This window comes from Sinocyclocheilus rhinocerous, unplaced genomic scaffold (assembly GCF_001515625.1).
Source record: "Sinocyclocheilus rhinocerous isolate Xijiao unplaced genomic scaffold, SAMN03320098_v1.1 scaffold1339, whole genome shotgun sequence".
Lineage (NCBI taxonomy): Eukaryota > Metazoa > Chordata > Actinopteri > Cypriniformes > Cyprinidae > Sinocyclocheilus > Sinocyclocheilus rhinocerous.
This window is the reverse complement of record NW_015634830.1, coordinates 754971-777984: the sequence shown is the minus strand read 5'-3', so window position 1 is coordinate 777984 and position 23014 is coordinate 754971. Positions and strand designations below refer to the sequence as shown.

Genomic DNA, 23014 nt, shown 5'->3' with positions numbered 1-23014 from the left:
TTTGTGTGTGTGTGAGTATATCATATTATTTTACAAATTTATTCTGGGCCGAACAGAGCCAACAGCGGTGTGTAGTTTGGTTCAGTGCCATGAGCTTGATACACAAGATCAGGTTTGACTAGTTTCTCCATGGCTGTTCTGCAAGATTACTTTGATAATCATCGCTGAAAGAAAGTGCACAGGATAAACAGGACACACGGGAACATCGTAAACCAATTACATTAATAGCACACTTTATTCTCAGCTACCAATACAGAATATCCTCAGAGGTACAAAACCGCGAAACTGTCAAAGAAAAGTGATCATACATTTTTTTGTTTTAAAGCGTTTAATCTACTGTGGAGAGAATTTTACATTCTCAATAGCATACTTGCATACTATCCTTACTATTTCTGTACTATATAGACTGTATACTGTGAATGTTCAGTATGCATGCAATACCTGGATCTAGACTTGTGCCGGTATTCGGTAATGCATATATCACGGTAATGAATCATTGTGAATGTTAATGCATTAACTAAGGTTAACTAATGAGGTCTTATTGTAAAGTGATACCTATTGGTCTTTATAGTTCTTTTGCACTTTAATCTGTGTAAAACTTTTGACTTTATACATTTTTCTGTATTGCTTTATTGCATTTAAATGTTCAGTTATTTTTGTTATAAGAAAAATTTTATTAAACCTGTTATACTGTATTATGACAGCACTTTTTAAAACTAAATTTCAATAGCGTGATAATACCGCATACCGTGATAAAAGCATTAGCAATTAATCGCAACATGAAAATTTGATACCGGCATATCCCTACCTGGATCACAGTTGCTGTTTTCTAGAATACTGTATCCCAAAATGCAGTAAACTCATCCTTACATTTCCGTAAAGATCTGAGGGACATTTTAGGCTTAATCGGCATTATGCCTCAAATGCTTTTGATAGAGCTTAACATGAACCCCGAATATTCTGTTAAATCTTTAAGCTGGGATACTCAAGATGGCCTTATGCAGACTATTGTTGTTTTCTCAGCACAAAGTGCGCTTAATTATTTTGTAGACTGGTTCCTGGCCATGTGGTTTAATCTTGGAGCAGCTAAGAGAAGCCCCGCACTGGATTTGATGTATGATTTTGAGGGAATGGTTTCTTGCTCTGTGCTCCGTCCCTCGGGATCAAAATGACTCACCTTACACTTCCAGAGTTGGACAGGGACTCTGGGACACACGTTGCCAGGCTGTGAAGATTCAGTCACATAGCAACTCTAGAGCAGCGAAGCCTGAGGGATGTTGTAATTTAGTCGTCTCAATCTATCTGTAATGGCAATGTTTTGGCGTCAAAGGAAATGAAATGATTGCAGACAGCGGGTAAGGGCAAATGCCAGAGAGAGAGCTAATTGTTTTGGTAAATTAACCTGTGAAAAACACAATAACTATCTGAGGATTTTGATTTGTTCTGCATTTATTTGTGGTGCTTGCTAATGGCCTTTTGACTTGGGCTATTAAGCAACCACCTAGCAACACCCTAGAAACCAGCCAGAACACCATAGCAACCGATGCGCTAACAGCCACTCAGAAAACCTTAGCAATAGCATAGCAACACCCTAGCTTTAGCAGCTAGCAATGGCATGAACAACCACCATTTCATTGACAAAATGGTTTATTTTGTGAGCAGTTAACTTAAAATTATCCTACATAAATTGAAATATGTTGATTTGAGTTGAAATTATTATATTATGTGACAGGATTGCAGAAGTGATACAAGAGATATGATTTAGTGTTAGCATTAGCATTTAGCATCATAATATAAAAATACTTGACAGAAAGCCTCTCCAGTACACTCGCTTCTTGTTCCTGTTTAACCCTTCCAAGACATTCAAACACACAAACTTTTCAACTACTAGCAAATATTGCTATACTGTATAAAGAAGCATATGTCGGAAAACAAAATATTTGATCGGCATTTTTGTTTTCAAGGAATTGACCTTGTCTTGAAAACCAAGTTGATGCATCCAAATAAAAAAAAACATCTTTTTTTATTTGTTTTATTTTTTATATTAGTTTGATATTTTTATGAAGGAAATGACGAAAGCAGTGGTGGTGTGATATGAGAGATGTGAAAGAAGCGCCAGCCTCAAATACCCAGATGAGTGGTGTGTTATTCAGCGTTGCTAATGACAACAGTTGTTATTGGTGAATAACACACCTCAGAAAGTCGTGACTGACCAATCAGAATCAAGTATTCCAGAGAGCCATGTGATATGAGTCCTCCAAGTTAATAAAAATGCACTAAAAGCAACAAAATCCCATCTTGATCTCCATGCAGGTTGTCAGGGTGTTCTGGAGAGTTGCTGTGTGGTTCCTAGGATGCTCTGGGTGATTGCTATGTAGTTGCTTGATAGGGTGTTCTGGGTGGTAACCAGAGCTGGGCAGTAATTGATTACATGTAATCTGGATTACGTAATCAGATTCCAAAAATTAAGTACTTGTAATTAGATTATTTTACATTTTAAAATACTCATAATCACACTACAGTTACTTTTTTTATTGATTACACTATTAGCCTATTATTCACATAATAACAATAAATTATTCATAATTTATGGATTCATAATTTATGGAAAGCTTTTGCCGTTCAAACACATTAAAATGCACACATTCACGTTATTTCTTATTTACACGTTATTTCTTATTTATTTCTTATTTAGGGATTCCCAAACTTTTTTTTTGTCAGCCGAACCTCTTTCACATAATATATTAATTAATTAATTAATTAATTAATAAGTTATAACACATTTGCATGTTGACATTTCTCTATAGGCTATTGGTTAACGGTCGCATTCATCTTTTTTAGTAAGTGCTTTATTTTGATTGTTGCTATTTCAAAATGATTTATTTTAGTTTTACATTTTTATGATTTAATTATTAGCTTTTGATTCATTTTTATCAAGGGAAACCTTGATATGATGTAATGTTTAATGCACTCCATTTTATTTATTTTTGTATTTTTATATCAATATGGTTCAAGACTATCCTATTTAAATCAAAAGTAATCAAAAAGTAGTCTGGTTATATTACCTAAAGTGTGTAATGAAATAGATTATGTTACTACAACAATATCTGTCATGCAATTTTGAATGTAATTTGGAGTAACAGACTACAATTTGCAAGTAATCTACCCAGCACTAGTGGTATAGCTGTTTTATTGCTAGGGTGGTTGCTAGATAGTTTTATACTGGCCCAAGTCCATCCCAAGTCTCTATGATATCCTACTCTCTATAAATGACTCTTAACCCTCTTTAATGTAAGTCTGTGTGATTTTGTCACCCATTTTTCGTCTGCCACACTGTTTAGAAGTACATTAGCGTATAGAGCCCTCATTAAATATGCGCTAAAAGCTATAAAAATCCCATCTCCACTTCCACAAAGTCTTCAAGAGCACCAGCGTTATGTTTGGGTGGCGTGCATTTGGGTCAGTATGGGTTTTGAGAAGATCAAATCTATATTTGATGGCTGGATTATGGTTTTAACCGGTTCAGATAAAGTGTCTGATTAGGCGATCCGAGTCTCGCTATCTTCCCTGAAGCACTTGTGATGCTACGCTATCTGAAGTGTAAGCGGGACGGCTGGTTTTTCATTAACGGCTGCGCTACTCCTGTCAGCCCGAAGGAACCGAACGTGTGTGTGCGGCTGGCGAGGGTTTGTGTACGTTTTAGAGGCGTTTGGAAACTGATGAAGGCAGAAAGAAGGAAGGATGGAAGTAAAGGAGGAGAAGAAGAGAAACGGTCTAATATATACCAGTCTGTGAGAGCTGAATTCCCAGATGTCTCGCGGCTTCCAGCGCAGCCAATTAACACGCTGTCAGCGACAGAGTGTCTTCTGCTTCACACACACACACGGACAAATGCGCTCACATACCTCCAAACCTAATAAACACGTCCAGAAATTTCTCCATTGCGGGAAATAAGCCCTATTTGGACCAGCGAAATGTATTTAAATGTCAGTTCCTGAAGAGTTAACTGACTTCAGACTGAAGAAAACGAATTTAGTATGCGTGTGCGTGTGGACATTTTTCTCGCGCTAGGCACAGAATGTAAATATCACACTGGCGAGGAGAGGTCACAGATAGAGGAGGGGTAGTTCGCTCTCATATTAATGCATTCAGCACTACCAGTCTGTAAAAGCCAGCATGCCAACTCCCATAGAGCCCCGAGTCTAAAAATAAAAGATGGAAGACAGATAGAGAGAGAGAGAGAGAGAAGAGAGGTGGAGGCGCTTTGCCCTCTTCTGCGCCTCCTGGTTTTTTTAAAACATCAACACAGTGAGTCAAGTAAACAGGTTTGTGAGAACAAATAGATGAAAGGCTTAAAAAAGTCACAGTCTCATGGAGTCAGACGGATATCTAGTGGAATGGAATAGGCCTATCTATATATATTTGCTTTAACATTCATTTTAGCACAAGTGTTGGCAATATTAGATTAAGTTTTCTATTATCATAACTGATATCAGGTCTTTATTAGCTTTAGTCTTAGCATTATTAGTGTTCGCGAGAGTAGGCTACTGCTATTAAAATTAACTAACTGATATCAACTAAAATATCCTAATCTATTAGCTTTAAATGCTAATTTATTAGCCAAAGGTTTACCATTAGTTTTAGTATTAGTGTTAGTTTCAGTCAGATTAGCTTTTGTAGTAGGCCTGACGTATATAGCCTACCTACTATGAGACACTATAAAAAAAGATATATTAAAAAAGATATTAAAAATAGTAAGAATAGCATACTGGTATGCAGTTTCAAATTTAGCAGTTGTATGAATGGCTTATTGAATCATTGATTGATTCATTCAGAAGCCTGAATCATTCCAGAATAAACACCACCGTGTTGATCGAAGATGCAATGAATGGCAAAATAGAACAAAACAGTCCATATTGACAATATTGTGTCTAAAATGTAGCTTAATTTGGACTCAGCTCTAATATAGGCTACTGACTGTATGCAACTTGACTTAATCATAATTAGAAAATGTTAAATATGAATATTTGTATAAATATTTATAACTTAATAATCTATAATCTAGTATTAGTTTAGGTATTTCGTTTTTGTAGTATCATAACAACACTGACCAGTCAAAAGTCTTTCATGCGACTCCAGACTTGTGTCGTATCAGAAGATTGTTGAAAACGTCCTGCAAGTGATAACAACATGCAAATTTATTCACCAGCTCTGACACAGAAACTAGATCACATTCCCTGTTTTGGTTTGTGTGTGAAGATGCTTGTGTGTGTGTGTGTGTGCGAGGCAGAAAGACAGACCGAGCAGAAGACAGGATTTTCAGAGCAGCTGTTGTGTTGGATTTCAACATTCTGCGACTCGCCGTCTCTAAAGATTCTGCCCTATTTTCACAGAAGACACACCTAAAAAGAAAGTAGAAAGTCCAGTTACACACAACAAACCATGAACATCTATTTTAATCAACATCTGTTTGTGCTGCTGATCCATGAGACTAGCAAAAGCTTCCAAGGACAAGATCTTCAATGAGTTTACACACCATGCGCCACTGATACATCTGAGAATAAGTGTCACAAAATGGTTCTTGCCGCATAGCAGCAGCATGTTCGTTCACTGTGTTAGACTGCATGTGTTTAAACATCCATAACCTGGGAGAATGGGTGCTTGTCATTTTAGCTATATATGCTTAAATGTGATTTGAAAAATACAAAAGTAAACACAAAATCAATGTTGCAATATTTTTCATTAGCATACTGTACGGGTAATGCAAATTTTCTCATGTGTTTTCGTAAATCAAACATTCATAACCTACTGGAATGTGTATCAGCTTTTTTTGAGCCACATATGCTCAAATGCTGATTTGTAAAATACGGAAAACACAAACACGTTTTTTTTTTCAATACTGTATATGTTACGCAAATTTTCTTGAATGTTCTCGTAACATTCATAACCTGCAAGAATGGGTGTTTGTCAGGTTTTTTGAGCTACATTTCCTCAAAGTGACTGTAAAATACAAAAGTAGGCACAAAAACAGTGTTGCGATATTTTTCATTACAGTAATGTATGAATTATGCAGGTTTGCATGATCCGTACAACACGCAAACAGACATAACGCAACACAAATGTGCAGAACTGTTAACGACAAAAGTCAAATAAAATGTTACATGCCGATAATTTTCAGTAATGGTACTTTATTACTTAAAAAAAAATTTTATACTTCACCAAATACAGGTGCATCTCAATAAATTAGAATGTCGTGGAAGGCAGTAATTAAAGCAAAAGGAACCCCCTCCAAGTATTGAGTACATGTACAGTAAATGAACATGCTTTCCAGAAGGCCAACAATTCACTAATTTTTTTTTTTTATTGGTCTTATGAAGTATTCTATTTTGTTGAGATAGTGAATTGGTGGGTTTTTGTTAAATGTGAGCCAAAATCATCACAATTAAAAGAACCAAAGACTTAAACTACTTCAGTCTGTGTGCATTGAATTTATTTAATACACGAGTTTCACAATTTGAGTTGAATTACTGAAATAAATGAACTTTTCCACGACATTCTGATTTATTGAGATGCACCTGTATAGTGAAATGCTAATACAGCAATCAATAAACGGTTCACGGAATGGTATCAAATAAAGTCCAAAAATAAAGTAAAGGTAAAAACGTTACCAGACCAACATTTCGGTGCCGTAGCTTTATGAGAGATGATAAATAGCGCAATTTTAGTTCAGGTGACTTGCCTAACTCATAATGTACTGTAATGGAAAATATTGCACCAAATTGAATACTTGCGCCAAATTTTGTGTCCTACAAATCACATTTGCTCACAAAACATGACAAACATATTGTTTCCTTTTTCACCTCTACTGTCCTGTCAAATAAAGGCAAAAAAGAATGTCAAAAATGTTTTACAATAATTTCGCAATTTATCAGAACAATAATTTATAGTAAATATAATAAATTATTTAATAAATGACATTAAGAGACACAGCCTGGTAAATACATCTGAAGAAACAGCTTTAAGAAACTGTAAAAATATGTCCTACTTACATAAATTAGTTAAGTTAGCAGCAGTTAGCGATATTTTTTTGCACAAAATTGCGTTCTGTGATGTGCCTATGAAAGTCAATATCCATTCAAAGTGTTTTGTTGGTCATTTTTACATCAATGATAAGACAGAAGCTGAATTACCCACAGTAATCCTTCATACACATGATGCATCATTGTGATCCTATCCTACGGTTTTACGAGCTTCATAGTTTTCATGATCGGCTCTGGCCGCAGTATCAGCACTCCTTGTAGAAGCTGCTGACTTCACATGAATATCAGCATAAATATGACTTCTTAATGAGCAGGGAATGGTTTCAGCGTTCCACAGATACACAACTCTCCATAAATCCTTGCCTGTTACCCAAGATGCACTGCATGTGGTACAACTAACCCCCCTAAAGTTTGCTGTATGATTAAGATGTAGATGTTGTTCCCGAGACAACGTGTGGTTTTTTTAGTGAAAACTTCTAGTGTGTCCGACGGGATTCTGCAGGACAATGAATGACTGCACAGATTATGGATGTTTTATAGACTGTCAATGTGTTTCTTGAGAATGGCCTCTTGAGGACTTGAATTCGGCTGGCGCGAGACGTCTAAAACAGAGTGGATTTCACTAAAAGGAACATAATTTATATTTAGAAACTGCTAAATCTTTAATCTCATGCCGCAGCAGCTCCGTTATTCATTTTTAACGGTGTTCCTGAGGAACAGAGAGAGTGTGTGTTTGTTTTTGAGTAATGACTTCTGCCATTCGAATGTGTGTGGAAACTTTAGCTAAAGACTAACGCTGGTGTATTTGAGCATGGTTATTATAGACCTTTGGCAAGGCTGGATGTTTGCGAGCACCTTTATTTAGTCATTATCCAGGCATTCAGAAACTAAATAGAACATTTTTAGAATTTTTGGAGTTTGTTCCTCCAAAAACTACCAAACCGGAACCATATGCTAACATTAGGGGAACATTCCATGTTTGCTGGGATACTGCACAGATAGGATCTAAAGAGAACATTTGGAATTGGTTCCCCAAAAAATAACCAAACAAGAATCGTCCACTAACATTAGGGGAATGTTCTGTGTTTCCTGGAATATTTCTACACTACAAAAAATAGAACCTGAAGAAAACATTCATAGAACGTTTGGAGTCTGTTCCCCAAAAAAATAGGTTTACACTATAATGTACCATATTTCACTCTAAATTCTTATTCTTTATCATACTGTGTAGTGTATTCTGTATTGCTGTACTGTACATTCAATTGCACAAGGAAAATAGATGCATAAGTTACTGTCCTGAAACACAGACCTGGGTACTTTTAAGAGTTTGGCTGACCCTGTAGAGGTGGGTGGAATATCTCGGATCACTCATCCAGTCTCAGGTTGGAGGATTCAGATGCATTAGAGGTCAATATAAAGTCGATAACTGGACACAAGCCACACTGCCGTTTGGGTAGCTCAGATCCACACCATGTGCTGACATCACAGTGTGAAGAGATTAAATCTGATCCAGGCCACTTTACTTGCTGGCAATCATTCAAACACACAGTTTTACAGCAGGGGAATGCATAATGTTTAGATATGTATTTGAGACAAACACTTACAGTATCAAAATCAATATTAACACTATATTCTTCCTGAATGCCGGAGTGGATGGTGACTGGAAACAAGCTGTGAAAAGTAAAGGAATTGAAATTCACATTAATTCATAACATTTCCATTACCGGCATAGCATATTGTTAAAGGGATTATCTGTTTGTCTGACTAATTAACTTTATTTATTTTTTTAATTGTAAAATTAATTAATTAATTAATTTAAAATAAAATATTTAAAAAAATAACTAATGGACTTTTAATAGTAAAATGTATTAATTTATTTAAAAAATATAAAAAAAACACTCCACATTTAAAGTTTATCTGTATGTATTTGTTTGTTTGTTTAAATATAACAATATTTAAAAAAAATTAAACACTTCACATTTAAAGTTTGTTCAACTAATAAACTTAAACTTAATTAATTATTTAATTTAATTAAACTTAATTAAACTTAATTATTTAATTTAAAAGATAGTTTATTTATTAATTTGATAGTTAATTAATGAATTAATTAAAAACAATATTTTGTAAAATTAAACGCTTCACATTTACAGTTTTTCCAACTTATGAACTCTCTTTTTATTTTTGTATGTATTTATTATTTTTAAATAAAAAATATACAAAAATTAAACACTACACATTTAAAAATTTTCCAACTAATGAACTGTTTTAAAGGTAAAAAATTCATTATTAATTCATTATTTAAACACTTCACAATTAAAGTTTGAAAGTTTAAAATGGTAAAATGTATTAATTCATTTAAAATAAAAAATAAAACATTTTAAGTTGAAATAATTTTCATTTGAACGAACTTTTCCTCTTTTCTTTTGTAGCTGTTTCTATAATGCGGCATAGTGCATCAGCGTTTGGGTTTGCTGTAAGTATGTGAACACTTCATATCATTAAATGGTCATTATTTCACAGTCTTTAATGCTTTAATGCTTCACTTCATCAGTGTGGTTCATTTGTTTGCAGTTTGATGCCATTCTGGATGTCCTGTCCTCCATAATCGTGATTTGGCGATACAGTAATGCGGCGGCTGTCCATTCAGCACACAGAGAATACATGTGAGTACATGTGATCCTTCCTCTATTAAAGCAAACATGGGGGACGTGGTATAGTTTGTGCTCTGCGGGGGATTCTGAGTAGTGTCAGTAGCCAATTAGACATCGTTTCTGGGCAACAAGGAGAGCAGAAGGTTAGACTGATCTTTCAAGGTAACGATGTTGAGATTTTGACATGCTGAAGGAGAACATTAGTGGGCGTTTTGTGGTCAAACGAGACGCACAACTAATTATCTAACCAAATAGTGGTCGTTAAAATGATCATGTTTTCAGATGTGCTGTATCTTTAAGACAAAATTAGTGTAATTTACCTAAGCAGGTTAACGTTTTCTAAAGACCACCAGCTTTGATGGATGGAGGCCAGGCAGACAGACTCTCCGGTCCCACAGGAAGTGGCCCCGCTCTGGGTTTCATGTCTAAAGAGGGTCTTTAGACAGTCTCTTTCTGTGTTCGGCGTCCATTATCGGCTGAAGGACAGAATAGAGATGGCGAAAGGGCGGGAGGGCTTTGTGAACGGAAAGAAAGAACAGGAAGCAGAGAAAGAGAGACACAGGACAAAGGCAGAAGCGTGGTTGCATCAGCCGACTAGATAGTACTGTGCAGACACACACATTAATGACTCCGTTTGTAATGTGCCATGAAGCCATGGGTCTCTGGGGGAATCTGCGGGGATGTGGATTGCCGTGGAGACAGATTACATCATAACGTGGGCTGCATTAGCAAGATGACATATCCACTGGACTCCAGACTCATAAAGAGTAAAACCATTTGAGAATAATGATTTACCACAGCAGTTTTTAAAGGGGTGGTTCACAGTTTTTTTTTCTAGGCTTGAATGTGTTTATGGGGTGCAGTCTAACATGTGTTAATGCTTAGTTTAAAAAAAAACGCATTATTTTTCACATAATTTACCTTTATTCCACACCACTCTGAAAGACGATATCTCCGTTTGCATTGAACTTTCAGCTTCCTAACTTTGCGGATATTGTTTATGCTCAAACAGCAACATTACACACTTACTAACGTTAAAAAAGTGAAATCGCAATCAACCACCCCTTTAAAGAAAATGTGAGTGCAAAAATCAGTGCGATGCTACGCGAGATTTCGCTGGGTGGTTGTTAGTTTGTGCTGAGTGATTCCTATAGAGTGGCTATATGTGGTTACTAAAGTGTTCTGACTGGTTGCTAGGGCATTGCTAGGTAGATGTTAGTGCATTCTGCATGGTTTGTAGGGCAATGCTACAGTAGGTGGTTGCTAGGGTGTTCTGAGTGGTTGCTAGGGTGATGCTATTATGTTCTGAGTGGTTTCTAGGGCATTGCTACAGTAGGTGGTTGCTAGGGTGATGCTATTGTGTTTTGCATGGGGCAGTCGTGGCCTAATGGTTAGAGAGTTGGACTTGTAACCCAAACGTTGAGGGTTCGAGTCTTAGCTCGCGGGTTCGAGGCTGCCCCCTGCTCTGTGTGTGTGTACACTCGGATGGGTTAAATGCAGAGCACAAATTCCGAGTATGGGTCAGTAGGCCTATGTTTTTTGTTTGTTGTTGCCTCATACTTTTAGATATGCTGTTATTTGTAAATGCTACTGCTTATGTTAGCTTTAATATACGGTTTTATCCTGATTAAAGCTTTAATACAGTACGGCAACTGCACTCGCGTCCATGTATAACGCTTCTCATAGCTATGTGAAAATACGTGTATAATTGTAACAATTAATTTTTGGAGCTGAGCTGAATGAGAAAGAGAGAGAGAGAGATGCAGAGCATGTAGAGCAGGGGGACGCGAGGAACAGTATTAAGAACTGCTGCTTTAGAACATTGATTTTGAAACTTGAGAATCCATTAGAATCGTTAGAAGACAGAATCTCGATTCATATATGAGTGGTTGCTAGGGTGTTCTGAGTGGTTGCTAGGGTGATGCTATTATGTTCTGAGTGGTTTCTAGGGCATTGCTACAGTAGGTGGTTGCTAGGGTGATGCTATTGTGTTTTGCATGGGGCAGTCGTGGCCTAATGGTTAGAGAGTTGGACTTGTAACCCAAACGTTGAGGGTTCGAGTCTTAGCTCGCGGGTTCGAGGCTGCCCCCTGCTCTGTGTGTGTGTACACTCGGATGGGTTAAATGCAGAGCACAAATTCCGAGTATGGGTCACGTCACTTGACTTTTTTTTTTCTTTTTTTTCTAGGGCATTGCTACAGTAGGTAGCTAGTGTTGCTAGGGTGTTTTGAGTGGCTGCTAGTTTGTTCTGCATGGTTTCTAGGGCATAGCTAGGTGGTTGCTAGGTGGATGTCAGTGTGTTCTGTGTAGTCAATAGGGCATTATTGGGGTGTTCTGAGTAGTTCTTAGGGAGTTGCTAAGTGGTTAGTAAGGTTAACTCACACACACAAATTAGCTTGCAAATAGCATTTTGATTGTCAATCAGAACCTCAAAGAATAAATATGTTTTGTTAACTTTCTAATTAAAATCACAACTTTTCAGATTGAAAATAGATAGAATTTTTAATGTATGTTTGTATTGATAAAAATATTTCTAACACACTAAATATTAAATTGAATGGACTATCAAACCAGACATGATCAAACCCATCAAACAAACATCTCTCCAGCATCAGCGGGGTTCCTCCTTGGCCTGATTTTATGAGATAAACTAGATTAAATTAATCTGCATGTCTTAATTTCATTTTAATTTGATCTCCCGAGACTGTATCTAGCTGGGTGTGTTTGTTTGGTTTGATTAATTAATCACTAACCAAAACACAGACTTAACGGACTAAGCTTGCTAAACCCGTTATGATCCCCGTGTAAGAAATAGAGCAGAAAGGCCCTAAAACTTCACCAGATTTCACCCCAACTAGGCCTACCCCTGCGGCAGAGTAAATAGTGGAACAGATGCCTGCGCCTATTAACCAGGCTTGATTAGACAACTACAGCCCCCGCCGCCTTCATTTATAAACGCAGGGCTTGACAGGCCTAATAAGAACGAGATACTAAAGCAAGCAGAAGCTTCAGAGTTGTGTTTTATTAAGTGAATCAGACCGTGAACTCAATAAAGCATCAGTTGGATTGATGTTGTGGTTTACTCAATGTACCTTGTGTGTTTTCCAGAGCGTGTGCCATCCTCGGAGTCGTGTTCATCTTGTCGGCCATCACTATCCTGGTGAAAGCGATCCATGATCTTGCCACAAAACTGCAACCAGAAGTGGTAAGAAAACAGCTAACACATAATTCAGCATCTTATTTGGTTGGTTGATTCATTTGTTAATTCACTGACTCATTGATCTATTCATTGCATTGGTTGATTGATTATTTCAGTGGTTGATTCATTTGTTTGTTCATTCACTTACTGATTCATTCATTGGATTGGTTGATTGATAGTTCCAGTGGTTGTTTGATTCATTTGGTTTGTTCATTCGCTCACTGATTTCTTCTTTGCATTGGTTGGTTGTTACCTGTTGTTGATTCATTCGTTTGTTTGTTTGTTCATTTACTCACTGATTCATTCGTTTGATTGCTGACTGATTGATCCAGTACTTGATTCATTCCTATTTTTTATTTTTATTTTATTTTATTTTTATTTACTCACCGACTCATTCGTTTGATTAGTGACTGATTGATCCAGTGGTTGATTCATTAATTTGTATTTTTGTTCATTTACTAACTGATTTATTTATTGGATTGGTTGATTCATTGATTTGTTTGTTTATTCTCTCACTAATTTATTCATTGAATTGGCTGATTGATTTTTCCAATGGTTGATTCATTCATTTGTTTGTTTGTTTATTCACTCACTGATTCATTAATTGGCTGGTTGATTGATTGCTCCATTGATTCATTCTTTTTTCATTCACTCACACACTGATTCATTAATTCATTGGATTGGTTGACTGATTGATTGTTCTTGGCTTTTCACCTGATTCACTTATTGATTGTCGCAAACAACTGTTATGTTATTTTCTAAGCTGATTTGATTCTGTCATTTTCTAAATATATTTTCGTGTTTATTTGCTCTAAGCTTCCGTACTCTCATATCTTATTTCCCCGCTGGCATTTTATTGACTGTAAACTCCATTCAAGAGTCTGTCAGGTGAAGGATGCCACACACAAACACAACACTATCTTTTCATGTCGTCGGTTGAGTGAGTTCTCCCTCGGCTGGAACTAACGGCGCCTGCTAAACAGCAGAAGTGTAAAGCTGAATGAACACGACGGAGACAAGGTGTGAAGTCACAGACGAGATTAGAATAGTCTGATATCACTGTTGCCAGGCAACATGAAGAGGGGAAATAGTTTCCCCTAAACCAGTTCTTCAGTACCCCTCTACTATCACTCGCTCTCTCTCTCAATCTAGCTCTCCATCCGTCTTCCTGTGATGAAACGAGACACTGAAAGCCTTGGTCTGGTACTGCCTCTGTGGTGTAAAGACTCCACTGCTACTGTACATTACTTGAAGGAAAGGAAATAATCCTCTTTTCAATCAAGAACCAATCAAAGCAATCACATTATGAACTTTGTGTCAAGTCTTGCTACTTGTTTTACAAATGAACCCCTCTTGGGTTCTAGAAACATCAGTACATAGATGCTCTAAAGAACCAGTGCTATTATTAAAAAAAAAAAAGATTCTAAGATGACAACGAAAACTCAAAAAAGTTCTACAATGACATATTGACAACTAAAAAAGGTTCTACGATGACATAAGAATTAAAAGTTTCTACGATGATATAGCTGAAAGGTATCTCTGATGATATAATGAAAACTAAAAAAGGTTCTATGATGATCTAAAATTAAAACGTTTCTACGATGACATAACGAAAACAAAAAAAATGTTCTATGATGACCTTAAAACTAAAAATGTTTCTACGATGACATAACGAAAACAAAAAAAATGTTCTATGATGACCTTAAAACTAAAAATGTTTCTACGATGACATAATGAAAACAAAAAAAATTTTCTATGATGACCTTAAAACTAAAAATGTTTCTATGATGACATAACGGAAACTAAAAAAATTTTCTACAATAACCTAAAATTAAAAAAGTTTCTATGATGACAACGAAAACTAAAAAATTTTCTACGATGACCTAAGAACTAAAAAAGTTTCTATGATGACATAACGAAAACTAAAAAAGGTTCCACAATGACATATTGACAACTAAAAAGGTTCTACGATGACATAAGAATGAAAAGTTTCTATGATGATATAATAGATAAAAGGCTCTGATGACATAACGAAAACTGAAAAAGGTTTATTGATGACCTAAAATTAAAAAAGTTTCTACAATGGCATAACGAAAAGTAAAAAATTTTCTACCATGACCTAGAATTAAAAGCTTCTACGATGACATAGCGAAAACTAAAAAAGGTTATATGATGACCTAAGAACTTAAAAAAGCTTCTATGATGACATAACAAAAACTAAAAAAAGCTGCTATGATTACCTAAAATTTAAACGTTTCTACGATGACATAACGAACACTTTAAAAAGTTCTACGATGACCTAAGAACTAAAAAAGTTTTTACGATGACATAAACTACAAAAAAAAGCTTCTACGATGGCATTGACAACTGAAAAAGGTTATACAATGTCAAAATAACAACAACAACAAAATTCTACGATGACATAATGGGAAATTTAAAAAAAAGGTTCTCTTATGGCATCATGAGAATTCAAAAACTCATGGGAACTTAAGAAGGTTCTATTATGACGTAATGAGAACTAAAAAGGTTTTATCATGTAATTTTCTCATAAGGCATGAGACTGTAAACCTTTTTAGAACCTTTATTTTTAAAAGCTTAGCAAACAAAATTAGGGTGTAATTGAGAAGACGATAACCAGAAAGGAGACAGAGAGAAAGAGAAAGAGAGAGAGAGAGAGAGAGAGAGAGTCTGTGCTGATGTTTTAATCAGGACTCTGGCTTCTCTATGGAGGATTCCTGTTCCTGTCTCAGCGTGTAAAGCTGGGTTTTGGCGCATACAAGCTCCACCTAAAAATAGAAACACTTCCCTCCTTCTTTTCTCTCTCTTATTTTTTCTCACATACTCTCTCTCTCATGGTCTTTTGCTCTCTAATGAAATGTTAATAGGATGTTCTGAACAAGGTGTTTGAAATGGACTGCCCCCTTTCGCAATCCCATGTGTGCATTTCTGAGAAAGATCGACTGGTTTTCAGGTGCTATAAAATCAATACAACAATCTTCCACTGAATAGTCCCATCTGCGCCATTTGCACTTCCTGTCATAAACCTACTAGATTAAAACAAAATCAGTTAAGTAAGTGACTAAATGACACAAAAAATACAGCCCTAAATAATGATGTTTACATAATTTTATGGTCCTGTGGTCGGAACTACACACAAGACACACAACCATAAAAAATTATGATCAAATTATTATCAATTCCCCGTCTGATTCATGGCAGAGATGAGATGGATGATCAGAGATGTTTCTGAGAGAGACGTTGTGGGATGTTTGCGGGCAGGCAGACAGCGTTTGTGATAAATGCGAGGGCATGAGGTTGTTTTTAACTCTCCAGGGAGGGTTAGCGTTGTTCGACACTATCCGCGAGACACAAACCTCATTGTTTTCTGCTTTCTTCACCTGCCTGACATCAATATTGATGAGCTTCTCTCACCAGAAGATCCATCATAGCATTTTATGTGGAGGGAACAGATGATGCATTGACTGTCCGTTTGTGTCTGTCTGTGTGTTTGTGTTGGACGTTATTTTTGATACTGGGAACCTTGCAGCGTTGCATTTTTTTCACATCTGCAAGGCCAGCACGCAATTTTAATGATTCTGCTCGGGCTGAGAAGGCAACTCGCCACTTTATTCATCTTTTTTTTTTTGCATCCTTCCATTGTCTCTTTCACCTCTGCACTCCTTATTTCCATTCATATTGCTTTCTTTTTAACATATCCATAGTTACTTCACATACTAGATTTGCATTATGCATACTATACTTACTTACATGTGTGGAATACCCAGGTTTGGACTGGTTCAGAATACTAGCATACTATTTACTGCATACTGAGCAGTATACACTGTATACTGAAATAGTATGTATTATGCAGCGACATTTAAAACAATAGTATATTACATTATCATTAAAAGACCTCATTACTTTGCATGTTTACTTCAGCAAGTGTGCATTATTAAAAGTTTTGTATGCATAGGATAGCTGTAATCATGCACTTGTAACATGACTGCAATGAGGCCATTTGACAATTTAGTATGCTACTGTTTGAAATGATTATTGCATACTGCATACTGTTTTTATAAATAGGAAACAGTATGGTAGTACTCCATTCAGAACATAGCCTAACTTTGGCTGTCTTTGAAATATTAGCTATCTACTGTACCTATTGCACAGTATATACTGAAATAGTATGTATTACGCAGCAACAGACATTTCAAATATTAGTATGCTACATTATTTTTACTTCAGCAAGTGTGAAGTATGCACATTTTCGCATGCATACCTGGAAACATGAACTTAATGAGGTCATGTGACAATTTAGTGTGCTACTGTTTGAAATGTTTAATGTTGCATACTCACTTTTTTAATAGGAAAAAGTACAATAATATTGTAGTGTAATTTTTTATGCATAGAAGAATATGACTATTTAGTATGCACCTGTTTGAACTCTTTACTGTTGCATACTGAAACTATTGTTTTTTTAATTAGGAAACAGTATGCTAGTATTCTATTCTGAATAGAGCCCATAACTTTGGCTATGTTTGGAATACTAGCATACTACTAACTGCATAAAGCACAGTATGTATTAACAGTAGTATGCTACATTATTGTCAAAAAAATTAATTACTGTGCATGTTTACTTCAGCAAGTGTGCAGTATGCAAATTTTTTATTCATAAGTGATATCAAAGTATGTTCAGAATAGAATACTAGCATGCAGCAGAAGTGTTTCAATTAGTAGCATACATCATTAAGTGCATGTTTCACTTGATGTCATGTGACAACAATTTAGTATGCTACTAATTGAAACACTTCTGCTACATGCTAGTATTCTATTCTGAACATACTTTATGTCCAGAATGCTAGCATACCACTTACTGCATACTCCATGATATATACTGTATCCACCTTATTCTTCAACGTGGAAGTAAGCCGTTTTCTGTGAATGTGCGAGACTTCTGGTTCATTAGCCCCTGTAGGGAAATAAAGAGAAGAATAACAACGTGCAGTAAATGGTTAAACAGTTTGCACTACAAACCAGTGTTCATAATTAAGATAATAAATTAAAATAATATGGTAAGACACACCAGTTCGCAATATAAAGCAGCAAAACAAGCTGGTTTGTACAGCTGAAAATAGCTGGGCGGATGAGACCGGAAGCCAGACCCTTTAAATTTACAAATGGCTGCGCCTGCTCTTTCGGAAAAAATAAGGTGATACTGAAACAGCATTGATTATGCAGCGGTATAAATTTCCGTAGTTTGTCAAAAAACATTATTGTGCATGTTTACTTCAGCAAGTGTGCAGTATGTGTTTTTTTCTATGTGTGGATTGTGATAATTTAGCATGCTACAGTTTAAAATGTTTACTGTTGCATACTGTGTACTGTATCACACATTATAAAACAAGAAACAATATAATAGTATACTGATATTCCATTCTGCTAGTGATACTACACACTGCATACTAGACAGCACATTCTGTATTTATGCAATAAGAAACATTTCAAACAGTAGTATGCTCATTGTTAATAAACCTCATTACCTTGAATGTTAATTTCAAGTGTGCAGTGTATAAATGTTTGTACATACACTTCATGAGGTCATGTGAAAACAATTTAGTATTCTACAGTTAGAAATGTAGCAGTAACTCTTCAAACAATACATGCTACATTGTCATTAAACCTCATTACCTGGTTTGTTTACTTCAGCAAGTGCACAGTATGCTTTTTTATGCATAAAATGATTAAACAATTTAGTATTCTACAGTTTGAAATGCTTAATTTCACATACTGCGTAGTTTCAAACTATGCCATTCCACTAACATACTACGTACCCGCATACTAGACTGTATTTACGCAGTGTATACTGTATTTATAAAGTGCTAAACACTTCAAACGATAGCACGCTACATTAGTATCAGAACACATCAAAATGTTAACTTCAGCGAGTGCACAGCCTACATACTATATACTGCAGAAATAGTAAGAATATTATGGTAGTATGTTATTTAGAATATAACGTGACTTATTATTTGATCAAAATTTACATTTTTACCCAAATTTGAATGCAAAAATACTATACTAAACTCACTGTAACGAGGTTGTGACAACAGTGTAGCATACTACTACAGTATTTGAAATGCTTACAGTTGCCTATTTAAAAACAATACACAGTATACAGTATATATACTACACAGAGTTTGCTATTCTATTCTAAACACTCCCTTGATTTCCAGTACAGCGTGTCAATATCAGTATGAATTGCTGTTGAATAAAACAGTGCAGTTGACCGCTATGAACGTCACGTTGTGCTCAGTATGATAACGTCTCTCTCTTTCTCTTCCTCCAGGATGACTTCCTGTACAGCGTCTCGGTTATCAGCGGGGTGGTGTGTGCCATTCTGTCCGTCTGTAAGTTCATGCTGGGGAAAGTCCTCACCAGCAGGGCTCTCATCACCGACGGTACGTTTCCCCGGAAACCCACCGGGTTACCGTGGTGATATGCCAGCCTGCTTTATTATTCACAGTGCCGTGGCAACGTGTCCGGTCTGATTTCACCTTAGCTCCTCCCATTTTGATTTCCGACCAGCCGGAAGAAGCAGGATTCCACACCTGAACTATATTTGGCTTAATAAACCAATTCCCAAAAATAATATTACTTTCAAAACATTAACGCTTTAGACATCACATTACAGATGTTAAGTTTGTTACAAAAATCGTTCCAAACAGTTTCCTTTCTGTGAAACATGAGATGTTTAGCAGAATGTGCTCTTTTCCATATACTGAAAGATGGAAAGATGGTCAAGCTCCAAAAATGACAACAAATATGTTTTTATGACTTCAGATGACTTAAAATACAACTCAAAAATAGTAGAGGCTACTTTTATGGCATTTTCATTTGGTAATATAAAAGAAAATTCAAAATACTGAAAAAGAAAAGACGACAGACGAGTAGATAGACAGACGAGCAGATGGAGGGTGCAGAGACAGACATATCCGCACAGATGGACGTATACACACAAACACACACACACACACACACACACAGAGTTAAAATTAAATCATGTGGCTAATTGAGAAAAGGTGTGCTAGTACTTTTCTAACTGACCAAACTTGCAACTTCTTTAAAATCACACTGAAAAAAAAAGTTGTAGGATTTTCTTTGTGAAATTGACTAGTTTTCTACTTGCTGTTTTCTGATTGAAAACAGCAAGTAGAATTAAATATGAAATTTGTTTATGAAATCATGTTTAATTTGTAAGTTTAGCTAAAAAGTTAAAAAGTTTAGCTAAAAAAAAGAACATCTCTGATGCAGTCTGTAATTAGGAAGTTTAGTTTAATTAAAAACATATTTTTGATGTCTCATGTTTAGTAAGTTTAGCTAAAGAGGTTAAAAGTTGAGCTAATAAAGAGCATTTTTGATGTCTTATGATTAATTACTCATTTTAGCTAAAAAGAGCCTTTTGATGCCTTGTTTACTTAAGTTTAGTTTAATTAGTAAGTTTTGGTTAAGTTTAACTAAAATATATATTTTTTATATCTCATGTTTAAAAGGTTTTGCTATAAAGTTAAAAAGTTGAGCTAATGAACGTTTAATAAGTAAGTTTAGCTAAAAAAAAAAAGCTAAAATATATATTTTTAAATGTCTTATGTTCAATGAGTAAGTTTAGTTAAAAAAAAGAAAGCTTAACTAATTTTTTTAATGTCTCATGTTTAGTCAGTTTAGCTAAAAAAAAGTTAAAGTTTAGCTAATTTATTTATTTATTTGGATGTCTTATGTTTAATTAGTATGTTTGGCTAAAAAGTTATAAAGTTTAGCCAAAAAAGAGCATTTAAAAAAAAAAAAAAGTATTTTACTAATTTCTGGGTGAAATTAGTTTCAAATAACTACAAAGAAATGAGAATTAAAGTAGAATTAAACATGAAATTTTGATTTAGAAAATTGAAATATTTTCTTGTAAAACGTACTCCAATAATCTTTATTTATACACTTAAGTGTTAAACTTTAAAACAGTGCAAAGTATTTTGACATGTTTACCTGGAATTCATTTATATCACACACAAACACACGGTCTGATAGTAATCGCTAATGTCAACCAGCACTCATCTGTGTACACCAAGTGTTCCAGTAGCACAAACACACACCCATCGTGAATGAGCGAATCACACGCCAGCTAAACCAGGTGTGTGCACCAAGTGTTCCAGTAGCACAAACACACACCCATCGTAAATGAGCGAATCACACGCCAGCTAAACCAGGTGTGTGCACCAAGTGTTCCAGTAGCACAAACACACACCCATCGTAAATGAGCGAATCACACGCCAGCTAAACCAGGTGTGTGAAATTCACCAGCTGTCCAAACATCTACTACTGCTGCACCAGCTAGTTAGCACACAATTACTAGTCATCTCAAAATACAATGATTTATAATCTGTAAAGATAAAGAAACATTTCGGTAGCACTTTATTTTACAGTCCTGTTCCATGTGTACATACTATGTAATTATTATAGCAATTGCAATAACTGGGTAATAACTGCAGTAGGTACTAACCCTGAACCTATCCCTAAACCTAACTTTATACCATGTAGTTACTTTATACTGCCCAGTACCTTTCTTGGGTAAGTTACTGTAAGTTCACGTACTGTAAAATAAAGTGTAACCAACATTTCTGATGTCTCATATTTAATTAGTAAGCTTAGTAAGATTATCAAAAAAACAAAACAAAAAAATTTTTTGTTTCATTTGTACGTTTAGCTAAAAACTTTTTTAAATTTTAGCTAAAAAATAACTTTTTTCAAGTAAAAAGAGAATGTTTTTGATGCCTCAATTTTAATTGGCAAGTTCAGCTTCAAAAAGTTCAAAAGTTTAATCAAAAAACACTGTTGTCAATTTATTTATCCCCATGTCATTCCAAACCTGTATGAATAAATTTTTTTCTGTGGAACACAAAAGTAGACATTTAGCAGAACGTTCACGCTGCTCTTTCCGATGTTTTTTTACATGTGCGTAATTATTCATTTGCAGGTTTTAACTCTCTAGTTGGCGCCGTCATGGGATTCTCCATCCTCATCAGCGCTGAGGTGTTCAAACACGAACCTAGCGTCTGGTACCTGGACGGGACTATCGGGGTTCTGATTGGACTGATCATTCTCGCCTACGGAGTCAAGTAAGAGTCCAAATCCAATTCAAATCGGAAAACATAAAGGTGCACTAAGTAAACAGAGTCATTTTGAAGTGTAAAAGCAAAAATGTTACTTTAAAGTTTATAAAATAACTAAAATGAAATAAACCAAGGCTAAAACTATAGACAGTAAAAAACAAAACATAAAAATTACAAAAACTTCAAATGAAAACAGAAATATTCTAATTCAAAATATTAACAAAAACTATCATGGTACTAAAATAACACAGACTTAAATAACTTTTTGGAAAGTACAATGTTTGTTGAAGGTCTTAGCTGTCACGCTTGCTGCTACGGCGTGGAGCAAAGAACGAGAAGACGTAGGAATAAACTCAAATAACAGTCTTTAATGATTATCCAAAGGAATCCACGTAGCACAAACACAGGGAACCAGAAGACATTAGACACCGGACAATGGAACAGAACACTCTTAAATAATCAACTAAACGAGGGGTTGATGAGACACACCTGGAATAAATGAAACACAATGGGAACAGGAACAGGAAAGACCAAATATGGGCATGAACACACGAGGAAAAACTAGGTCAAGGGGAGCCTGTGGGGAGCAAAACACACACAGACAGCCCAAAATCCTGACATATCGCCCCCCTCCCGGAAGGCGCGTCCTCGCGCCGAAGAAACATCAGAAGGAGGGATGGGTGGGAACTTAGGAGGAGGCTCAGGAGGAGGACAGACACCCAGGAGGGGGCCAGCAGACAGAGTCCAGGGAGGTGACGATGGAGGGAGGAGCCAAGGATGAAACAGGAGGAACCAGGGCGGATCGGACAAAGGAAGGAGCCAGGGAGACGACAGGAGGGACTTGGAGCATACGGCGCCAGGTGGGACCTAGGCCACAGCCATAATGGCGACCCACGGTGGAGCCGACGGAGAGAGGAGCCATGGAGGAGGAATGGCCGCCGACTCCAGGGGGCCGACCAACGGTGGC

The 23014-nt window shown here is 36.0% G+C and overlaps 1 protein-coding gene across 1 annotated transcript in view; it reads left to right on the top strand.

Annotated features, from left to right (window-relative positions):
* Positions 1–23014, top strand: part of LOC107745987 (transmembrane protein 163-like) — a 29844-nt gene that overhangs the window by 1885 nt on the left and 4945 nt on the right. Inside the window, exons 3-7 of the mRNA XM_016560019.1 lie at positions 9470–9513; positions 9612–9703; positions 12799–12895; positions 19236–19347; positions 21912–22053. Of these exons, the coding sequence (XP_016415505.1) occupies positions 9470–9513; positions 9612–9703; positions 12799–12895; positions 19236–19347; positions 21912–22053 (487 nt within the window). The remainder of the gene's footprint in view (positions 1–9469; positions 9514–9611; positions 9704–12798; positions 12896–19235; positions 19348–21911; positions 22054–23014) is intronic.